The sequence below is a fragment of the Vitis riparia genome, chromosome 9, assembly GCF_004353265.1.
Source record: "Vitis riparia cultivar Riparia Gloire de Montpellier isolate 1030 chromosome 9, EGFV_Vit.rip_1.0, whole genome shotgun sequence".
Taxonomy (NCBI): domain Eukaryota; kingdom Viridiplantae; phylum Streptophyta; class Magnoliopsida; order Vitales; family Vitaceae; genus Vitis; species Vitis riparia.
The window spans coordinates 2,736,344-2,754,009 of record NC_048439.1 but is presented as its reverse complement, the minus strand read 5'-3'; the positions used below and the strand labels follow the sequence as shown (position 1 = coordinate 2,754,009).

The 17,666-nt window shown below is 33.2% G+C and overlaps 3 protein-coding genes across 4 annotated transcripts; 2 read left to right on the top strand and 1 right to left on the bottom strand.

Annotated features, from left to right (window-relative positions):
* The first annotated feature begins 5,751 nt into the window (after window positions 1-5,751).
* LOC117922348 (protein CHUP1, chloroplastic-like) lies at window positions 5,752-9,175 on the top strand. Its single transcript, XM_034840470.1, has 5 exons — window positions 5,752-6,125; window positions 6,259-6,505; window positions 6,594-6,709; window positions 7,159-7,929; window positions 8,027-9,175. The coding sequence occupies exons 2-5, from the start codon at window positions 6,355-6,357 to the stop codon at window positions 8,897-8,899; spliced, it is 1,911 nt and encodes a 636-aa protein (XP_034696361.1). The 5' UTR covers window positions 5,752-6,125; window positions 6,259-6,354; the 3' UTR covers window positions 8,900-9,175.
* Window positions 9,176-11,209: 2,034 nt separating this feature from the next.
* Window positions 11,210-15,576, top strand: LOC117921597 (polyadenylate-binding protein 4-like). Of its 2 annotated transcripts, XM_034839530.1 has the most exons (9): window positions 11,210-11,505; window positions 12,382-12,691; window positions 13,492-13,751; window positions 13,876-14,169; window positions 14,269-14,333; window positions 14,457-14,558; window positions 14,657-14,713; window positions 14,835-15,071; window positions 15,167-15,576. In XM_034839530.1, the coding sequence occupies exons 1-9, from the start codon at window positions 11,259-11,261 to the stop codon at window positions 15,284-15,286; spliced, it is 1,692 nt and encodes a 563-aa protein (XP_034695421.1). In that variant the 5' UTR covers window positions 11,210-11,258; the 3' UTR covers window positions 15,287-15,576. The 2 variants fall into 2 exon arrangements, with proteins under 2 accessions (XP_034695421.1, XP_034695420.1); XM_034839529.1 differs by having other exon boundaries at window positions 14,269-14,558.
* A 112-nt stretch (window positions 15,577-15,688) lies between these two features.
* Window positions 15,689-17,277, bottom strand: LOC117921598 (GDSL esterase/lipase APG-like). The gene is made up of 5 exons (XM_034839532.1): window positions 17,027-17,277; window positions 16,795-16,925; window positions 16,413-16,646; window positions 16,075-16,330; window positions 15,689-15,982 (listed from the first exon to the last, which is right to left on the bottom strand). The coding sequence occupies exons 1-5, from the start codon at window positions 17,217-17,219 to the stop codon at window positions 15,789-15,791; spliced, it is 1,008 nt and encodes a 335-aa protein (XP_034695423.1). The 5' UTR covers window positions 17,220-17,277; the 3' UTR covers window positions 15,689-15,788.
* Window positions 17,278-17,666: the final 389 nt, after the last annotated feature.

Below are 17,666 nucleotides of genomic sequence, written 5' to 3'. Positions count from 1 at the left end.
GACATATTTTTAGTTATTTTTTACATACACAATTTTAAAAACATATATTTTTCAAGATGTTTGATTTTTAAATAATAATAATAATAATTTATTTTTATTTTTTTGGAAAATGGTGTATTTTTTTTCCAAATCACTAAATTAAATTAAAATTTATTGAGGTTTAAAAAATGAATAAAATTTAAATTAATGTTTTCTACTCTCTTTTTTTCATAGTCAATAAAAATCATTTTTAGAAAGATAAAATATTTATATCCTTCTTCTCAATTTTCACAGTTTTTCTAGGTCTTAAGCTTAAATGATGAACTTATATGAACCAAACCTTAATTTTTTTGTCCAACCAAGTCCAAAACACAATTGTCCCTTAATAGAATGAACGATAAAATCATTTTCATATCCATCACGAACGACTTCAAGAATGAAGGAATTTAAGACAATCAGTAAATGTTTGTTTTTTCAATTTTTTGCAGAAAAAATTTGCTTTCAAAATTTAGAGTGTTTTTTTTTTTTTTTCATAACTTAGAGTTCATTTGTTTTTTTTAACTTTTTACTAAAAACAATTTGTTTTTAGACTTTAAATTGTTAGTTTTTCTATTTTTTTATAACTTATTATAAATTTTTTGCTGAATAGAAAAAAACCAAAATATTTAGTTTATTCTAAATGGAAAAAATAATATGTTGATTTTTCTTTACTTTTTAATGTTTAATAAAAATAAAATATTAAAAAAACAAACAACCTAATATTTAATACTATTAAGTATTAAAGTTCTATTTATAATTAAGTAAAAATATAAATACCACCTTATTATAAAACTTTTTGTTGAATAGAAAATGTCAAAATATTTTATTTTTTTTAAATAGAAAAAATAATATGTGTGGTTTTTATTTATTTTTTAATATTTAATATAAATAAAATATTTTAAAAAACGAATGAATCTAATACTTAACACTATTAAGTATTAAAATTCTATTTATAATTAAGTAAAAAAAAAAAAAAAGACAAATACCATCTTACTTAAAGAACTTCAAACCGTATTAAAGTCAAAAGTATGAATCAAGTTATAGTTTTACTCTTTTTTGTATATCCATTTAAGTTCAATATTAAACATGAAAAGAAATTATTTTTCTAACGTTAATCTCACCACACACCTTCCAAATTGTTGTAGGTCCAAGTGAGATAATAACCATTTAATAAAAAATATCCCTAATTATATTAAAATGGTTTTAAAAATTATAAATTTAGGAGAAATTGGATTTTAACTCACTAATATGAAAAATAGAACCTCGGATTTTTTTAAATTATATTATTTTCATCTATTTTAAAATAATTTAATCATCTAATTATTCTCAAAGATGCCTATTTTACTTGTTATGTCATCGATATCAATTAACAATTAAATTCTATCATATAAATATTTTCCCTCATTTTAGACTTATTATTATTTGAAAATTTTTTTCCTCAAATAATAAACACATTTTTAAAAAAATTGAGACTTATTTTTTTTCTCCATAGACAAACACCGAATAGCAAAAGTGAGGTAGTTTGAAAAATGTGGACATTAGAAATAATGAAAAAAACCACAAATAATGAAAATAATAATATGACAAGGAATAAAAACATTTACGTGAAAGAGTCTGATTGTCAATTAATATTGATAATATGATAAGTAAAATCAGTATTTTATAGAATAATTAAATAACTTATTAAAAATGCATATATTTCAAATTATTTTTAAATAAATAAAGATAATATGGATTTAAAAAATTTTAGGTTTTTTTTTCCATTTATTTTCATATTAATAAATCAAAACCCACTTTTTCCATAATTTTACTTTATAATTATTCACGTTAAAATCATTTTTTTTATAAGACGAGTTTAGTACAAATTAATAATCTATACTTATATTAAAATCTCATTTTGAAAATGCAATTTCAATATGTAAAATCGTTTTTATGAAACAAAGATTTTAAAAATGTTATATTTTTTTTCAAACATTTTATAATTTTTTATTTATTTATTATTTTTTAATAATATCATGCAACAAAGATTCAAAGTGGTCCAATGGCAATAACTTGTGTTACATTCTTCTCTTTAATGCTTCTCATGACTCAAGCTCAACCCCTTGTTTTCTTACTTGGTTCCCAAGATTTTGCGTCTATGAATTTTCACGCGTACAATACTGGGAGCCAACCACCTGTGAACCCATCTTCATTTCTAATTCATCGACTGTATTAATTGTAAGGCAGGTCAATGGTTGAGTGGGCTGTTCAATATTGATTATGTTGCCCCCATTAAAAAGACCTTACCCACCATGCAAACCGTGTTTGGACTCTTTTAAAATATGATCTATGGCAACTAGAGACATCAATGGGATGGACTCGGGATGGACTCGGGTATGGTCGGGTCACCCTTATCCCAACCTTTTCTTATTAATTGAATATATCCTCACATTTAAGAACGATAAAAAAATTCATTAAATTAGATACATAATCAAAATCGTAGAAAGGGGATGATAATTTTTTATAAATGTGAAACAAGGGAGGGGAAAAATAGGGCAAGACCAGGGATGCCAGCAAGGTGAGTTCAACACGGTTATCCCATCCCAACCTCATCTTATTTATTCAAAATTATTCTCATTTCTATCCCATTAAAAAAATTAAATGGGATGGGTAGGGTGGATATGCAAATTTCTCATATATGTCCTTGTCTCCCCTGCCCTATTTAACCTTTTTAAAAAAATTATTTTTTTAATTTTAATTATATTAAAATAAATATTATATATATTTTTATAAAAAGTAATTTATTATTATTCTATTAAAATAGGAAAATAAAAATAATTTTATATATAATTGGGCAAGTCAAAATAAGACAAGGTAATACCCAAACCTACCTTGAACCCGTCCTACTTTAAAAAAAAAAAATATCAAATTTGTTCATTTAAATTTCAAATGTCTAATTAAAGGTCAGACAAAATAAATACAAAAAAAAAACTCACATCATTGTCACCCTTCAACAGGATGTGAATCTTATTCCCAACCCAAATTTATACCATGTCTAATTTAAGATCAGAACGAAACGAGAATGGAGAATAAATTTAAAAGTGAAGACTAGTCAATTCACATGGCTATTCACACTAGTTCAAAAAACCACATAAGATAAGATATAAAAACCCTTTTTTTTTTGTTATGTTTTATTGTATTTAAAAATATTTGATGGATCAACTTGCATTTTTATCATACATGCACTAAAAAAAGAAAAATTAAATTAAGTTCATTTTGACTTGTACAAATCTTACTGTATGGTTTATAAAAATATGCACACATTCAAGTAGTTGGGCCAAACCAATAATAAAAGGCTGTCGACACCTCAGCTACATGTCTCTTTATTTTATAGTTGGCATATGCATGTGAAAGTTGCTACCATCATACAATTAATTATTTATCGTCGAAACTTCCTTTATTTATCTTATTGTTTTCAGGCCACGTGCATGAATCACCACCCTACTCCCTACCAACTCATCATCAAATCTAAAAAAATGGGCTAACTTCATAAATTAGTTAGGTGAAGCCGTGAAGGGAGGTTCGGGAAAGCAATTTTGAAAATTTTCCAATAAAAGTTTGGTTTCCATCCAACTTTAAATCTGGATCGTTCAATGTAGAGCATACACTAAACCAAAGTTTTGGGGAAAAATGATTTATTTAAAATAAAATTTTCATAAAATAATTTTTAAACTAGTGCGTCTTATCCACATAGATATCTATGTCATATAATTATAATTGATAACTATGATTTTGAATTTTTTTTTAAATGGTTAAAATCATAATTGGTGAGTACGGCTTAAACCTGTAATCACTAAGAGTTTAAGTTTAAATTTAAAACAATAGTCATCATCTACAATTTTATGTTTTAAAATTTTTGACAAAAAAATAAATAAATTCCCAAGTCACATGGATATCCAAATGGCCAAGACGCATTAATTTATGAATTATTTTGGTAGAAGGTATAGCGTGGGAAGGTTTTTTTTGTTAAAAACTCAAATGCAAATACTGATAAATGAAATTATGGTATAAAAATACAAATAAATAGAATTAAAATATCGATGATAAAACTTAAAGTTTGAGACGTGTTTGTGACATCACTTGACTAATAATACCTTTTCAATAATTATAAAAAGAACATATTTTAATAAGGTAGGTAAATGCTAAAAGTTCTATAAATAATTTTTTTTAGAGATTCTACAAAATATAATAAAAAAGAATTTAAAATGTTACATTAAACATTCTTTTTTAGTTTCAATGTTTAATCTCAATTAGAAATGATAATGAAATAAGTTTTCTTAGACATCCACTCCACCCTGCCTATAATAAAAGGAGTTTGAAATTTAAATAAATGGGTTTGAGATTTCATTTAAAATCGAGGACGGTTTAGGACAAATTCAGGTATTATCTTATTTCACCTCAATTATATATAAAATTAATTTAATTAATTTTTATTTTCTTGTTTTTAATATATAGATAATAATAATAGTAATAATTGAAAATAAGTTATAAAAAATATATAATAATTTAATTATTTATAAAATATATTTATTTTAATGTAATTATAAAATTAAGAAATTTAAAAAAAATTAAATAAGTTTGGATTGGACGAGTATGAGAATTTCTCATATCTGCACGCCCCAACTCAACTTATTTAGTTTTTTAATGAGACAATGATGAAAATTATTTTAAATAAATAAAGTGGGGTAGCCATTTTTGTACAATTAATGTTCTCTACAAATAGAGACATACATAGAGTTGAACATAGTAAAATAACATCAGCTAATCAATCGTATCATTCGGATAAGGACGACCTGTTCAAACACACCCGATTATCATCCTTAATCTCAATTAAATATGAATAATATAATGAAAAAAATATTAAAATATAAAACAATATGAATAGAATCTAAAATTTGATTTGACAATCTTTGTTAATAACTTCAAGAAAGTTGGATGATATCAACCTGTTTTAAATAATTTGCTTATATATGAGGATGATGTCACCCTTAAATATTTTATGATAGGTGACGTGTCACTAATAATTTATTAACCCTAACCTAAAAGGGAAAAAAGGTAAAAATGAAAAATACAAGTAAATTAATTTTTCTTAATGTTAATGCAAAGAAAGAAAGGAATTGATGACAAGAAATACTATAGGTTAAAATTTATGATAAGATATGGGTTGTAATGATCTATTTCTTCTCTCACACAACCAACAGAATTTTTTTCCCACTTTGTCTGCCACATGAAAAAGAAATTCCATGAAAAGAAAATTCAGAACATTTTAGGAATAAATAAAAGAAAGTAAAGGGTGAGTGCATATCCCACTCATGATTTTAATAAGATGCCGTTTGATGAGTCAGATTCCAAAGTCAGATAATAACGGCATGTTTGGATCTGTATAATGTTGATATGGCCACTTCCTATAATTGGACTGGAAAATCTACTTTCCCTGGATTCATTTGCCCAATATTTCAATTTCCACCAAACAGAAGTTGGAAATTTGGAAACGGGTCATGCCCGGTAACCCGGATGACCCATACCCACCCAAACAGGGAAAAAGAAATGGAGGGAAAAGAGGTCATCCGTCCATTTGTTTCCAAACAAGCCCCAGAAATTACAAGTCTCCAAATTTCGAATCCATGGTTTGGTGTCTTTACTCATTATTACAGAATGTGACTTTCTCTCTTTCTCTGTCTCTTCTTTCTTGTGGTTGATCCCCATACTGCTCATTTTCTCATGTTCACTCACATAGTCACATCTCACAATCTGCTTTTTTCTCTCTAGAATTTTCGCTCTTTTTTGTTTTTTCTTACCTAATTTTCCCATGACATAAGACAAAATTGATGCCCAGGTTTGATTGTGGAGGGACTTTTTAATTTTATATAAGGGTTTTCTTGTGCAACTGTTTCAGGCCTGAGACAGCATAAGAAACGCAACGAAAACCCAGTTGTAGTTGCGTAAGATCGACACTCTTCTCCGCAAATCAAGCTCTCTCGCTCTCTCCGTTGTGGGTTTTGGTTTTCTGTTGCAGTTCTTTATTTTTATCAATCATTCAATCCATATGAGAAACGCTCTGTCCAGGGGTGAGTCCTGTTTTTTTCTCTACCTAAAATCAGCAGAAGCTGCAAAGGGTTTTGGGTTATTCTGGGTTTTATTGTTTCGTTGTAGCTTTATCTGGTTTGGGTCGTTTGAATTTTGTTGGCTTTGGGTATGTAGATGGAGGATGACGAAGAAGAAGACCCGGGATTTGTCTCACGAGATTTTGTACTTTCTCTGTGGGTTCCTGGATATAGCTAGAAATTGAGGTTTGTGATGGCAATCGTGGGAGAGAAGAAAGATGTAAGGCCTCTTCTGCTGCAACTTGGGGTGGCTTTAGCTCTCTCGTTTGCTGGATTTCTCTATTCTCGCTTCAAAACGAAGCGGATCGGACCCTCCCAGCCTCCACCGTCCCCTCAATCTTCAGGTTGGCAGTTTCGCCTTTATTGGTCTGTGTTTTGTTGATTTGTATCTGGGTTTTGTTTTTAATCCACGTTGTGATTGTATGAATTCAGATTGTGGGAGTGGAGTTGATTTGGGAGGAGATAGAGCTGGGCTCAGAGATGGTCTTCGTGCCTTACAGACAACACCCAGTTCCTGTAATATTGCTCCAATTGCAGCTGAAAAATATGTAAGATTATTCAGTTCCCAAATTTGAATTTGTGCTTGGTAGATGGGTGTAGTTTCATCAATTTCTTGGTTTTTGGATTGGTGGTGAACTGATCAAGGCATCCACCAGCTTGATCACGAAAAGGTTTTAGAAAAAAGAAAGTATGTTTCATTTGGTCTAATAGAAATCATTGGTCAAAGATGATGGCCTGGTATAATTCCAAGCTTTTCATTTATTTTCCCTAGGATTTTTTGAAGAAACAAGTAGGGAATTTCGGTATTTTATCACTCCATATATCCTAAATGCCCATCAGTGAACAATTGACTTAGAGACCGAATGACCACATATGTTTCTCTTTACCAAGAAAATGGATGAACCATTGAAATCAAAATTGACGAAATTGGCTGAATACAGTTCTGCTGGAATATAGTTCCTGGTGTATCAAATAATGTTCAGTTTCTGTTTGGCAGGGAGAAGCATGTCTTCAGAAGGATAAGGTCGATAATTTCTTGGTTGACCTCTCTTCAGGCAGTAAAAATAGTGGAGATAAAGATAGGGTCCTTTTGCCAGAATTTAAAGAGATTATGAAGGAATTTGACTTAGTTGCTATGAATAGTGGGATTTCTCTAAGCCAGGATGTAGAAACACTTGGGTCAGATGTAGAAAAACCTATAGCATTTAGAACTGCAGAGAAGGACGAGTACGAGCAAGAGATTAATCAACTGAGGAGCATGGTTAGAGAACTTCGAGAAAGGGAGAGGAATCTTGAGGTCCAGTTGCTCGAGTATTATGGGCTTCAAGAGCAAGAAACAACCGTCATGGAGCTCCAAAATCGATTAAATTTCAACAATACTGAATTTAAGCTTTTGAATCTTAAGATTGAGTCCTTGCAGGCTGATAAGCAACGACTAGAGGCACAACTGGCTGATTACCCTACACTTGTGGCTGAGCTAGAAGGTGCCAGAGCCAAAATAAAGCTGCTTGAGCAGAAACTTAGGTCTGAAGCTGAACGCAACCGAAAACAGATTTTTATACTTAAGCAAAGAGTTGAAAAGTTTCAAGACCAAGAACACAAGGCTGCTAACAGTGATCCAGATATTCAATTAAAGCTAAAGGATTTGGAGAATGAAGCAGAGGAGTTAAGGAACTCTAATATAAAATTGCAGCTGGAAAATTCTGAATTGGCAGAAAGGTTGGAATCCACTCAAATCCTTGCAAGTTCTGTTCTGGAACATCCAGAGGTAATTATTTCTTTCATGCTTAATCCTCTTCCTTCTTCATTTTCTCCTTATCCCAGCTATGTTTGTTTTATTCTGGTCTGGATAACTGTTGCTGCAGGTAGAAGAAGCAAAGAAATTGAGCCACTGCCTGAGACAAGAAAATGAAGATTTGTCAAAGAAAATTGAGCAACTCCAAGCAGATCGGTGTGCTGATGTAGAAGAGCTAGTCTATCTTCGGTGGCTAAATGCTTGCTTACGATATGAGCTGAGAAATTATGAGCTCCCGGATGGTAGAACTGTTGCCAAGGACCTAAGCAATACCCTGAGCCCCAAGTCTGAGGAGAAAGCCAAGAAGCTAATACTCGAATATGGATATACAGAAGGGATTGAGGAAAAGGTAATTGACATTATGGACTTCGATTCTGACCTGTGGTCATCCTCCCAAGGTGACTCCAGCGAGTTTGATGATTCTTCTGCCTTTAATTCATCGGCTACCATAACCAGCAGTTCAAAAAAGACAAAATTTCTCAGCAAGCTTCGGAGACTTGTAAGGGGTAAAGACCACCATCACCATGACCAAGTTTCAACAGCAGACAAAGCTGCATCACCAGAAATGTTGCCGACATGTTCTGATGATTCTCTGCACTGCAATTCTGCCTATCCAACAGGAGTTGATGCCAAAACTGCTGGGAATAGCAATCGATTTACAGCTCTGACTCCAAGTTCATTTAGACATTCTTTAGATATACAAAGATTAAAGAGTCTGAATGTAGAGGATTTCAAGGAATTGGAAAGAGCCCGGAGATACAGTGATACAGGGCACTTCAATGCATACAAGAGAATCATTTTGGGTGGGGAAGCTGTTAATGATTCGCCCGTAGATGCCAATCACAAATCTTCACTGGTGAAATATGCAGAAGCTTTGAGTCATTCTCATGGTGGAAAACCATCCCACAGGAAATCAAAATCAGTGCCAATAGGTTCGTATTGATATTTAGGATCTGTCGGTAGGTTTCGAAATGCATCAGAAGTCTTGAACTCCTTCAAGTCATTTACATGTGAAAGGATTTTCTGGTCAATGACCAATGTACCATACTTTATTGATAGAAACCAGTTAGAATGTGAATCATAGCTTCTTGATATCATTTTAGCTTGAACAATATGAATGAATATTTAGTTTTTATTTACATCTACCCTTCTCTTTTTGTAATGTTACTGTATTGGCTTAAGCCTAAGAGTGAGGAGGCGTGTGCTTCCATTGTAATAAGCTTTCTGTTTTATCTTCCTTAATGTCCTAACACAGACAAACCCCCCAGGCATGGCAGAAAAGAAGTGAAAATCTTTCCTTGTTTTTGCTTCATGTGTCAAATTTGCCTTTAATTTTTTTTTTTAATCTTTAAGGTTATGTTTGGTTTCAGAAAATCAGAGGGAAAGAAAGAAAAACGGAAAGAAAGAAAAAAGTAAAATAAAAAATAGATTAAAAAATAATAAATTATTTTTATATGTTTTTTTAAGTTTATTTAACTTTTTTTTTTATTAAATACTTTTAAAATGCATAAAATTTTAATTAATTTTAATGATATTTGATTTTTTTTTTATATTTTTTTATAGTAAAATCAAACATAAAAAAAATTCATTTTTTTAATATTTTTTTTAATACTTTCCAGGAACTAAATTTATCTTAAGTTTATAAAATCAAAGTTTCCAAATGCTTTTGCTCACAGATATTTAGAACCCTCTCTCACTTTCTTACCCATCATTTGGTTTTGATTTTTATACCTTGAATTCGAGATAATACAACTAAGAAAGTGGAGAGTTGAAATGTTATTAGGAAAAGGTTTGAAGTGGGGGAACAAAAAAACACTTTATGGCTATGTTTGGTTCATAGAAATTTTGAAAGAAAATGTGAATGAAAGAAAATAAAGAGGAAAAATAGAAGGAAATAAAAAATAAAGGAAAATAAAAAATAGATTTAAATTTAATATATTATTTTATAAGCTTACTTAAAATCATTTTATTTATTTCCCTATATAAAGATTGAATAATTTAAAAATATATAATTTTCTTTTGATAAATTTTAATTATATTTGATTTTTTTTGTATTTTTTATGGTGAAATCAATATGAAAAAACCATTCCCTTTGTACTTTTTCCCTTTCCTTAATACTTTGCTGGAACTAAATATAAAAAGGTTGTGTTTGAGTCTAGAAAATACCAAGAAAAATAATTTTCTTATAATTAGTTTTACCATAAAACACAGTAAAAAAAATCAAATATAGTTAACATTAGTTAAAAATAATATATTTTAAATTATTTAATTTTTATATATGAGAAAAATAAACAAGTGAAATAAGTTTGAAATAATAAATAAAAATAATTTATTTTATATATATATATATGTTTGTTAATTTTTTAAATATTTTTTATTAAATTTTTCGAGAAACAAACATAGTTAAGATTTTCATTTTATTTGATAGAAAAAATATGATAAAAATTCTTTTTAAAATTAATATTTTTGTACGTCAGAAAAAAAAAAAAAAATTGAGCCCCAATGTAAAAAAATAATTATTCTAACTTTATTGTTAGAGTTTGGTGATAAGAATTATATTTGGCTTAACTTGAAAAGCTAGGTGTGCGTCATATGTGGTGAACCTAAATTTATTAGATTTTTTTTGGAGGTCTATGGTGATAGCGGAAAGATCAAGTCGATATTTGCTTTAATTATTATTCTCTCGTATGTACATATATGTGTGATAATGTATAAATTTTAGAGTTATAATATTTATATTTATACAATTAATATATAAATTTTAGGGTTATAATATTTATATTTATACATTAATTGTTCGCATCTCTCCTCTTTGATATAATACATATTTTTCTTATTTATAAGTGATTTTCACTATAAATTTGTGTGTTCTTATTCTATTATTCTTATTGTCTATTTTTCCTAACATCTATTTTATTCTCATAAGTTTTTTTTTTTTTTTTTTTTTAATAATTTTCTAAAAAATATCCCTAATTTTAGAAATGGAAGAGGGGACATATTCTTAGAAATTCAAAAAATAAACTCAAAATACGACGTCGATTCATTGACTTCCTTCACGCCCATTCTCTGACGCATTTCACGATGCCAGGTGTCAAACAGAAGGGGGCGAATAAAAAGATTGATTTTACTGTACTATCCCCGTATGACAGTTATAACAAACTCTCTGTCTCTCTCTCTAAACTAACTATTTTCTCTCTCTAAATATAAATTGTACGGAACGTTAGTCGCTCACCTCACAATTGATCATTTTTTTTCACGCACTCTCTCAAGTTTTCTCTCTCTGAACTTTTGAAGCAAAGACAATGGCGGCAATGCTGGTGTCTCCGCCACCACCACCGCAGCTTCTACATCCGCCGCCTCCGTCGCCGGGACTTGAGCTGCACAAGGCGGCGCTTTACGTGGGGGATCTGGATCCGGACGTGTCGGAGGTTGAGCTGGTGGACGTCTTCTCCGGGATGGGTCCTCTGGTCTCCGTTCGCCTCTGCAGAGACTCACTCTCCGGAAAGTCCCTTTGCTATGCTTATGTCAACTTCTTCTATCCCTCCGATGGTAACCCCTCTCTCTCTCTCTCTCTCTCTCTCTGTGGCCCGAGCTTTCTCTATTTTGAGTTTCTTGGCTGTGGCTCATGCTATCTTGAGGATGAGCTTTCTCTTTGTTGTTTATGTTGATTTTGATGGTTTTCTTTCTTTGTTTGTAAAATGCGTTTTCGTTTGTGTTGTTGATGGCCACTTGGGTGATTTGGGACATGGCTGTTTTTTCTCTTTTGCTTTCTTGGGCTAATGGAGATCTGGATACTTCTTATCTTTCCTGTTCGTGAATTTGGGTCTTGTTTGTTTTGTTTTCTTTAGCTTTCTATCATGTGAATCCTTAGACTTGGGAGAAGATTATTATTATTATTTTTCATTTTCTTCTTTTTGATATGTTCCTCTGTTTTCCTGGTTTTGTTTCTCGTCAATGGTGACTAGGGTCTATTTTCTTTCTTGTTTGTTCTGTTTTCTTTGGCTTTCTATACTGTGAATCCGTAGACTAGGGGGCAGATCCTTTTGTGGGTCTGTTCGTCTGTTCTTTTGGTTCGATTTTGTAGATGCTGACTAGGGTTATGTTTCTTCTTGAATATGATTAAATTTATAGTTTAATTGCTTGTGGATAAAATAGAAAAGGAAAATGAAGGGAAGTTTAGTCGTTTGATTTTCAGTTGTGGTTTTCGGTCTACTAGATGGCAAATTATGAAAGATTCACATATGATCATTTAAATATTTTTTTCCTGCATTTTCTTATGAATCAAACAGGCATTGTCTTCTCTCTCTCTATTTTCCATTTCTTTTGTTCTTGGTTTTTGTGGTTTGACCTCTTCTTTTTTGGCTCTTTCTCAGTTCTTTCTTCTAAATGGTTGATTTACTAGCTGTTCCTCTGTTTTTTGATCAGCTTCTAAGGCTTTGGCATGTCTTAACCACACTAAACTGATGGGGAAACCCATGAGGATAATGTGGTCTCACAGAGACCCTCTTCCAAGAAAGACTGGTCTTGCCAATCTTTTTGTCAAGAACTTCGATCCTTCAATCAACAGCGCTTCTTTGCAGGACATTTTCTGCAAGTTTGGCAATATACTCTCTTGCAAGGTGGCGGAAGAAAATGGGAAGAGTAAATGTTTTGGGTTCGTTCAGTTTGATTCAGATGACTCGGCCACTGCTGCTCTTAATGCTCTAAATGATACAATGCTTGACGGAAAAAAATTGTAAGTCCTCATTTTTTTTTAGTGTCTTTGTTATTTTCTCATTCTTCTATTATGTCAACTGTACATTCATAATATGTTTCAGAATTTTGCATTCCCTGTGTTTTACTCTTGAATGTAAGGATAGGATTCTATCCATGGTTGATTTAAGAATTCCTGTAGCTAATTTTTCATCATTTTTTTTCTTTGGTTTTATCGCGGGTTAATTATTCTGAGTGCCCTCTTATATCTTTTGATGCTTGGATTTAATAGTTGCTTATGTATCAATTTCTGGTGTGCGAATACTACGAATTGTAATGTGGGAACATGGAATTTGATTTGCACTTCTACCCCATTTGGTAGTTTAGAGAAAATTTGGTAAAATAAAATAATTCAAAAGTTGAATATTCTGTTTTGATGTTGTTTGATTTCTGTAAATTAGTATTTAATTCATTTAAGCTAAAGAGCTTTGTAGGCACAGCTGAATGGAGGTTGTTGTTTTCCTTGATTTTGAATAGTGTGGAAATTTCATGCTTCACAATTTGTCAGAAAGCAAACGGGGGATCATTCTAGATCAGTAGTTTCTCAGTATCTTGGATTCTTCTATGTTATAGAAGTTATTTACTCCAAATTTCTTCTTTATATGAACTGGGTTTCTCTAATCTTCTATTTCCCTTTTGTACTCTTTAGATTGACATCTACTGTGATCTCTGGATGTATACTTGGGTTTCTTATGGCTTCTTTGCCTGTTAAATTTTATTGAGCCATCTTTTTAAATTGTGCGGTTACAATTGGTTTTATGTTCCTCCTTGGTCTACCTTCAGATATGTGTCCAAATTTGTCAAGAAATGTGAGAGGAAGGAGGCTTCTGAGGAAACAAAATTTACAAATGTGTATGTGAAAAATCTGGGTGAAGATTTGACAGAGGATATCATTCGAGACAAGTTCTCTGAATTTGGGAAAGTTGGCACTGTTGTTATCATGAAGGATGGCAATGGGAAATCCAGAGGGTTTGGTTTTGTGAACTTTGAGTCGCCAGACGAGGCTAAGAAGGCTGTGGAGGCCCTCAATGGTGCAATGCTAGGTTGACATCCAACTCGTTAATCCATATTTCTCGGTTTTTGTTTTTTTTTTTTTATTTTATCTTTTCTACCCTTAATTCATATGAACTTAGTTCCTCAAATGGAAATAATTATTTTGTGGATCAGGATCAAAGAAGTTGTTTGTTGGAAGGGCTCAGAAAAAAGCTGAAAGGCAGGAGCTTCTAAAACATGAAAAGGAGATGGTCAACTGCAATAGTGGGAAGGAGAAGGCGTCAAACTTGTATGTGAAGAATCTTGATGCATCTGTTGATGACGACAAATTGCAAGAACATTTCAACTCCTGTGGACAAATAACTTCTGCCAAAGTGATGAGACATGATAGTGGGCTCAGTAAAGGATTTGGTTTTGTATGCTTCTCAACTTCTGAAGAAGCACGGAAGGCTTTGACTACACTTAATGGTAAATAAAGTCTCCCTCTGTCTCCTGTTTCCTCTCCTGTATGCATGTCTGAAGGTATTTAATTCCATTTTGGTCTAATTTTGGTTCTGCTTTTCACAGGAACCCTACTTCATGGAAGGTCTTTGTACATTGCTATGGCACAGCGTAAAGAAGATCGTCAGAGGGTACTGCGAGATTACTACTCACAATACCTCTTGCAGTATTATGGTCCTCATTTCCTTTCCTCTGGATCCAGTTCACCTGATTACTCTTTTGTTCCCTTCCCTCACCCAAATCCTACCCCACAGATTAATTCATCTCAGCCAATCATATGTCAACAGTTTGGTAGGAACCTTGGTGTGATGCGCCCTTTTGCCCCACAGAATTACCAGCAAAATTTTTCCACATTTGTAAGGAAACCCTTTAGTTTTATTTTGTGACTAATTTCTCTAGATTGATATTTGATCCGCTTATGCAATTTAGATTACTTATGATCATGCAATTACAGATTCCAATGAAGCAAGCACAGCAGGGGAACACCAACAACTGGGGTTATCAACAGAATGTATGTTTTATTTTTCACTTTTAAGGAGAAATAATTTTGCCAAAAACATGTTTGCTCATGTTTATATGACACTGCATGGTTTCATTATTTTAAGCACAATTTTCTTCATTCCATTCCACAGTCTAGGACATTTGCAACCTCTAAAGTTCCTACTCAAGGTCTCAACTATGCGAGTCCTTCCAATCAGAAACTTCACTTCAAGAAAAAGGGGAACAATAAAAGTGGATCTGAAGAAGCTTCCTCCAAAGGATCAGTTTCAGAGAAACACTTTATTAGAGCACCGGCCCAATCCAACGTCTGGGGGAACTCCAAGGAGATAATCGGGCATCATCTCTACCCTCTTGTTCATAGTCTTCAGGTTTGTAATTACTGATACTGATTTCTTCTAAAACGGTTCTATGTGACTACACTAGCTAATGAATAAATAAACTCTCTCCCCCTGTCCCCCTCTAGCCTGAGCTTGCAGGAAAGATTACAGGAATGCTATTGGAAATGAACAACTCTGATATAATCAAGCTACTTGACTCGCCAGATTCCCTGGCAGTGCAAGTGAACAGGCAGTTCAAGCGCTGAAGGAAGCAAAAGCTTGGAGAAGTACAGAAAGCAGTGTTGCTTTGCCCGTTGAGTCTGCTAGCTGCTTGAGCTACTGAACTCTGGGATTACACATTTCTAACATGCCCCTACTACTTTCTTTCTTATCCAGTTTCAATCAACATTGCTGTATGCTTTTTGTTTTTTTTTTTTCTTTCTTTTTCTTCTTGGAAGCTTATGCTCTCTGTTAATCGTCTAACTAGGAGAAACGAACATCATATTTTTCAGTGCTATCATATCCTAAATAGAACATTCTAAATCCCTTTTTTTAATGGTGATGGTGCAATCTTCTTTCATTTAGTACCTTGCTTGCTGCTTGTCTGTTGACATACTTAAGAGGGTGTCTGAATATTCATCTTATGGAAGTCCTTACAGATTCATGGATAAAAACAATTGAGATGAAACGGTTAAGATATAGTTCTAATACTAAAAAGTTGGTACAATTCAATGCCATTGTAAATAGATGACAAGCACAATATCCTCGTCAAATGAGGGAAATGCCCTGGAGAAGCATTGATTCGGCAAGCATCTGATTAGTAGCCTGGGACAGATGGACATCGTCCCAAAACACATATTGACTGGCATTCCGGCAAGTTCCTGGAGACTTTGGGTCACAGAGTATGGGAACTGTCCCTGTTTTACGTGTCTGGCAGCAACCTTTCCTGGCTTCTGCAAAACCTACGAAAACATAACAATAGAGCATGACTATAACACATTGCTCATATCAAGTATCAGTTCATCATATATATATACATGTACAGGTTCATTACCATAGTCTGAAGGAGATGTAAAAACATCATGGAGGGGCTTAAAAATGTCGAAGACAACGATCTTGAGGGCAGGCAGTTTCTTCTGGAGACTTATGGCTGTTGTGTTGATCTTGTTATTGAATCCTTGGGCATTCTTGTTGATCCTGGCGATGCAACCATGCTTACGGTACCGGAACATAGTGATGGTCTCTGGAAAGCAACCCAATGGTGGGAGTGGAACTACCCCAATTTTCCTTGCTCCCAAGCCATACAAGTCCTGTTATCAAACACCAATTATTCACATGATGGAGGGGAGGGGCTTGAGAAAGTTGTAACAAAAGCAAGATCGATCAAGAGACCTTGATGAAGCTCGAGAAAATGGTGGCAAGGTATGTGGAATACTGATCAGGAGTGTAGAGTTTCTTGAGGGAAGGGTTGACATAGTAATTTTGAAGAAAATCTGCAGTACCAAAGCCAACTAGGTATAATGCACCCTTGAGGATGGCTGCTGCTCTCTTACTACCTGCCACTTTCGCTAGCTTTACTCTGTATTCCTTGTAATACTCCAACTGTTGCGACAATGGTATTGCATGCTGCAATAAATAAATAAATAAAATTAAAAACAAAAACAAAAAAGAAAAAAGAAAAACTGTTGATATGATTGTAAGCTTCCTTTTCTTTTCTTTTCTTTTCTTCAGTCTTCTTGGCAACCAAACTAGACTCATAAGATAATTAGTTTACGTTAATGATGGCTGTATTGTCATCATAACCAGCTGCAGCAGAGCCAAAGTTGGCCCCAACCAGAAGGTTCTTCCCTGTGGCCTGTGGGCTAAGATAAGCTGGCGGGTAGGTCTTAAACCCTAGAATGTCAGCTGCAAAACAAGTTACATGATGCATGTCACTACATATAAACTCAATACAAGTAATTCAACATGGCATCAAAGCTTTACTGGCCACTGGGGCTTGAACCCACCGGTGATATCAGTGGCTAGTTTCCCATTGCTGAACCTCCCAGTAGGCTGATGGCTGATGAAGTCCTTCCCATAAGGAAGGTAATTGGCCTTGAAAGCAGTGGGGAAGTAGTTATTATTCCCGCTGTCCACCGCTGAGTCCCCAAACAATATCATCGCCGGAACAATACTGGTGGTTCCTTGAGCATCAGCCATGGTGGCAAACTGCAATGCCAGTGCCAAAACCAATGCTGCTGCACCACCCCAGATAGCCATTTTCTGTTAATAGGTGCCGGGCTGTGCCTGGTCCTTAGGCTTTATAGGAAGAGCAATAGTTACCCAATTGAAGGTGGCGTCAGTCAATCAGAAGAGGAGGGTGGGTGGCCATTAGTGCTGTTGTCGGGTGGCTATTGGGCTCCTGAATTAAGTTGATTCACAAATACTCCGGACTATAGGTAAGCCGATGATTAACGATACTAACTACGAGAAAAATGGAATGGAAATACCAATTGATGCTTGGATCCTCAGGAGAGTGGTTGTGTGTGACAGGTAGGAAACTTAATGGAAGTTAATTTTGAATTCAATGTGGCCATGCATCTGGGGTCAGAGCTAAGCTATCAGGGGCTGTCAGCTAATGAAGCCTTGACATCACTACACTACCCT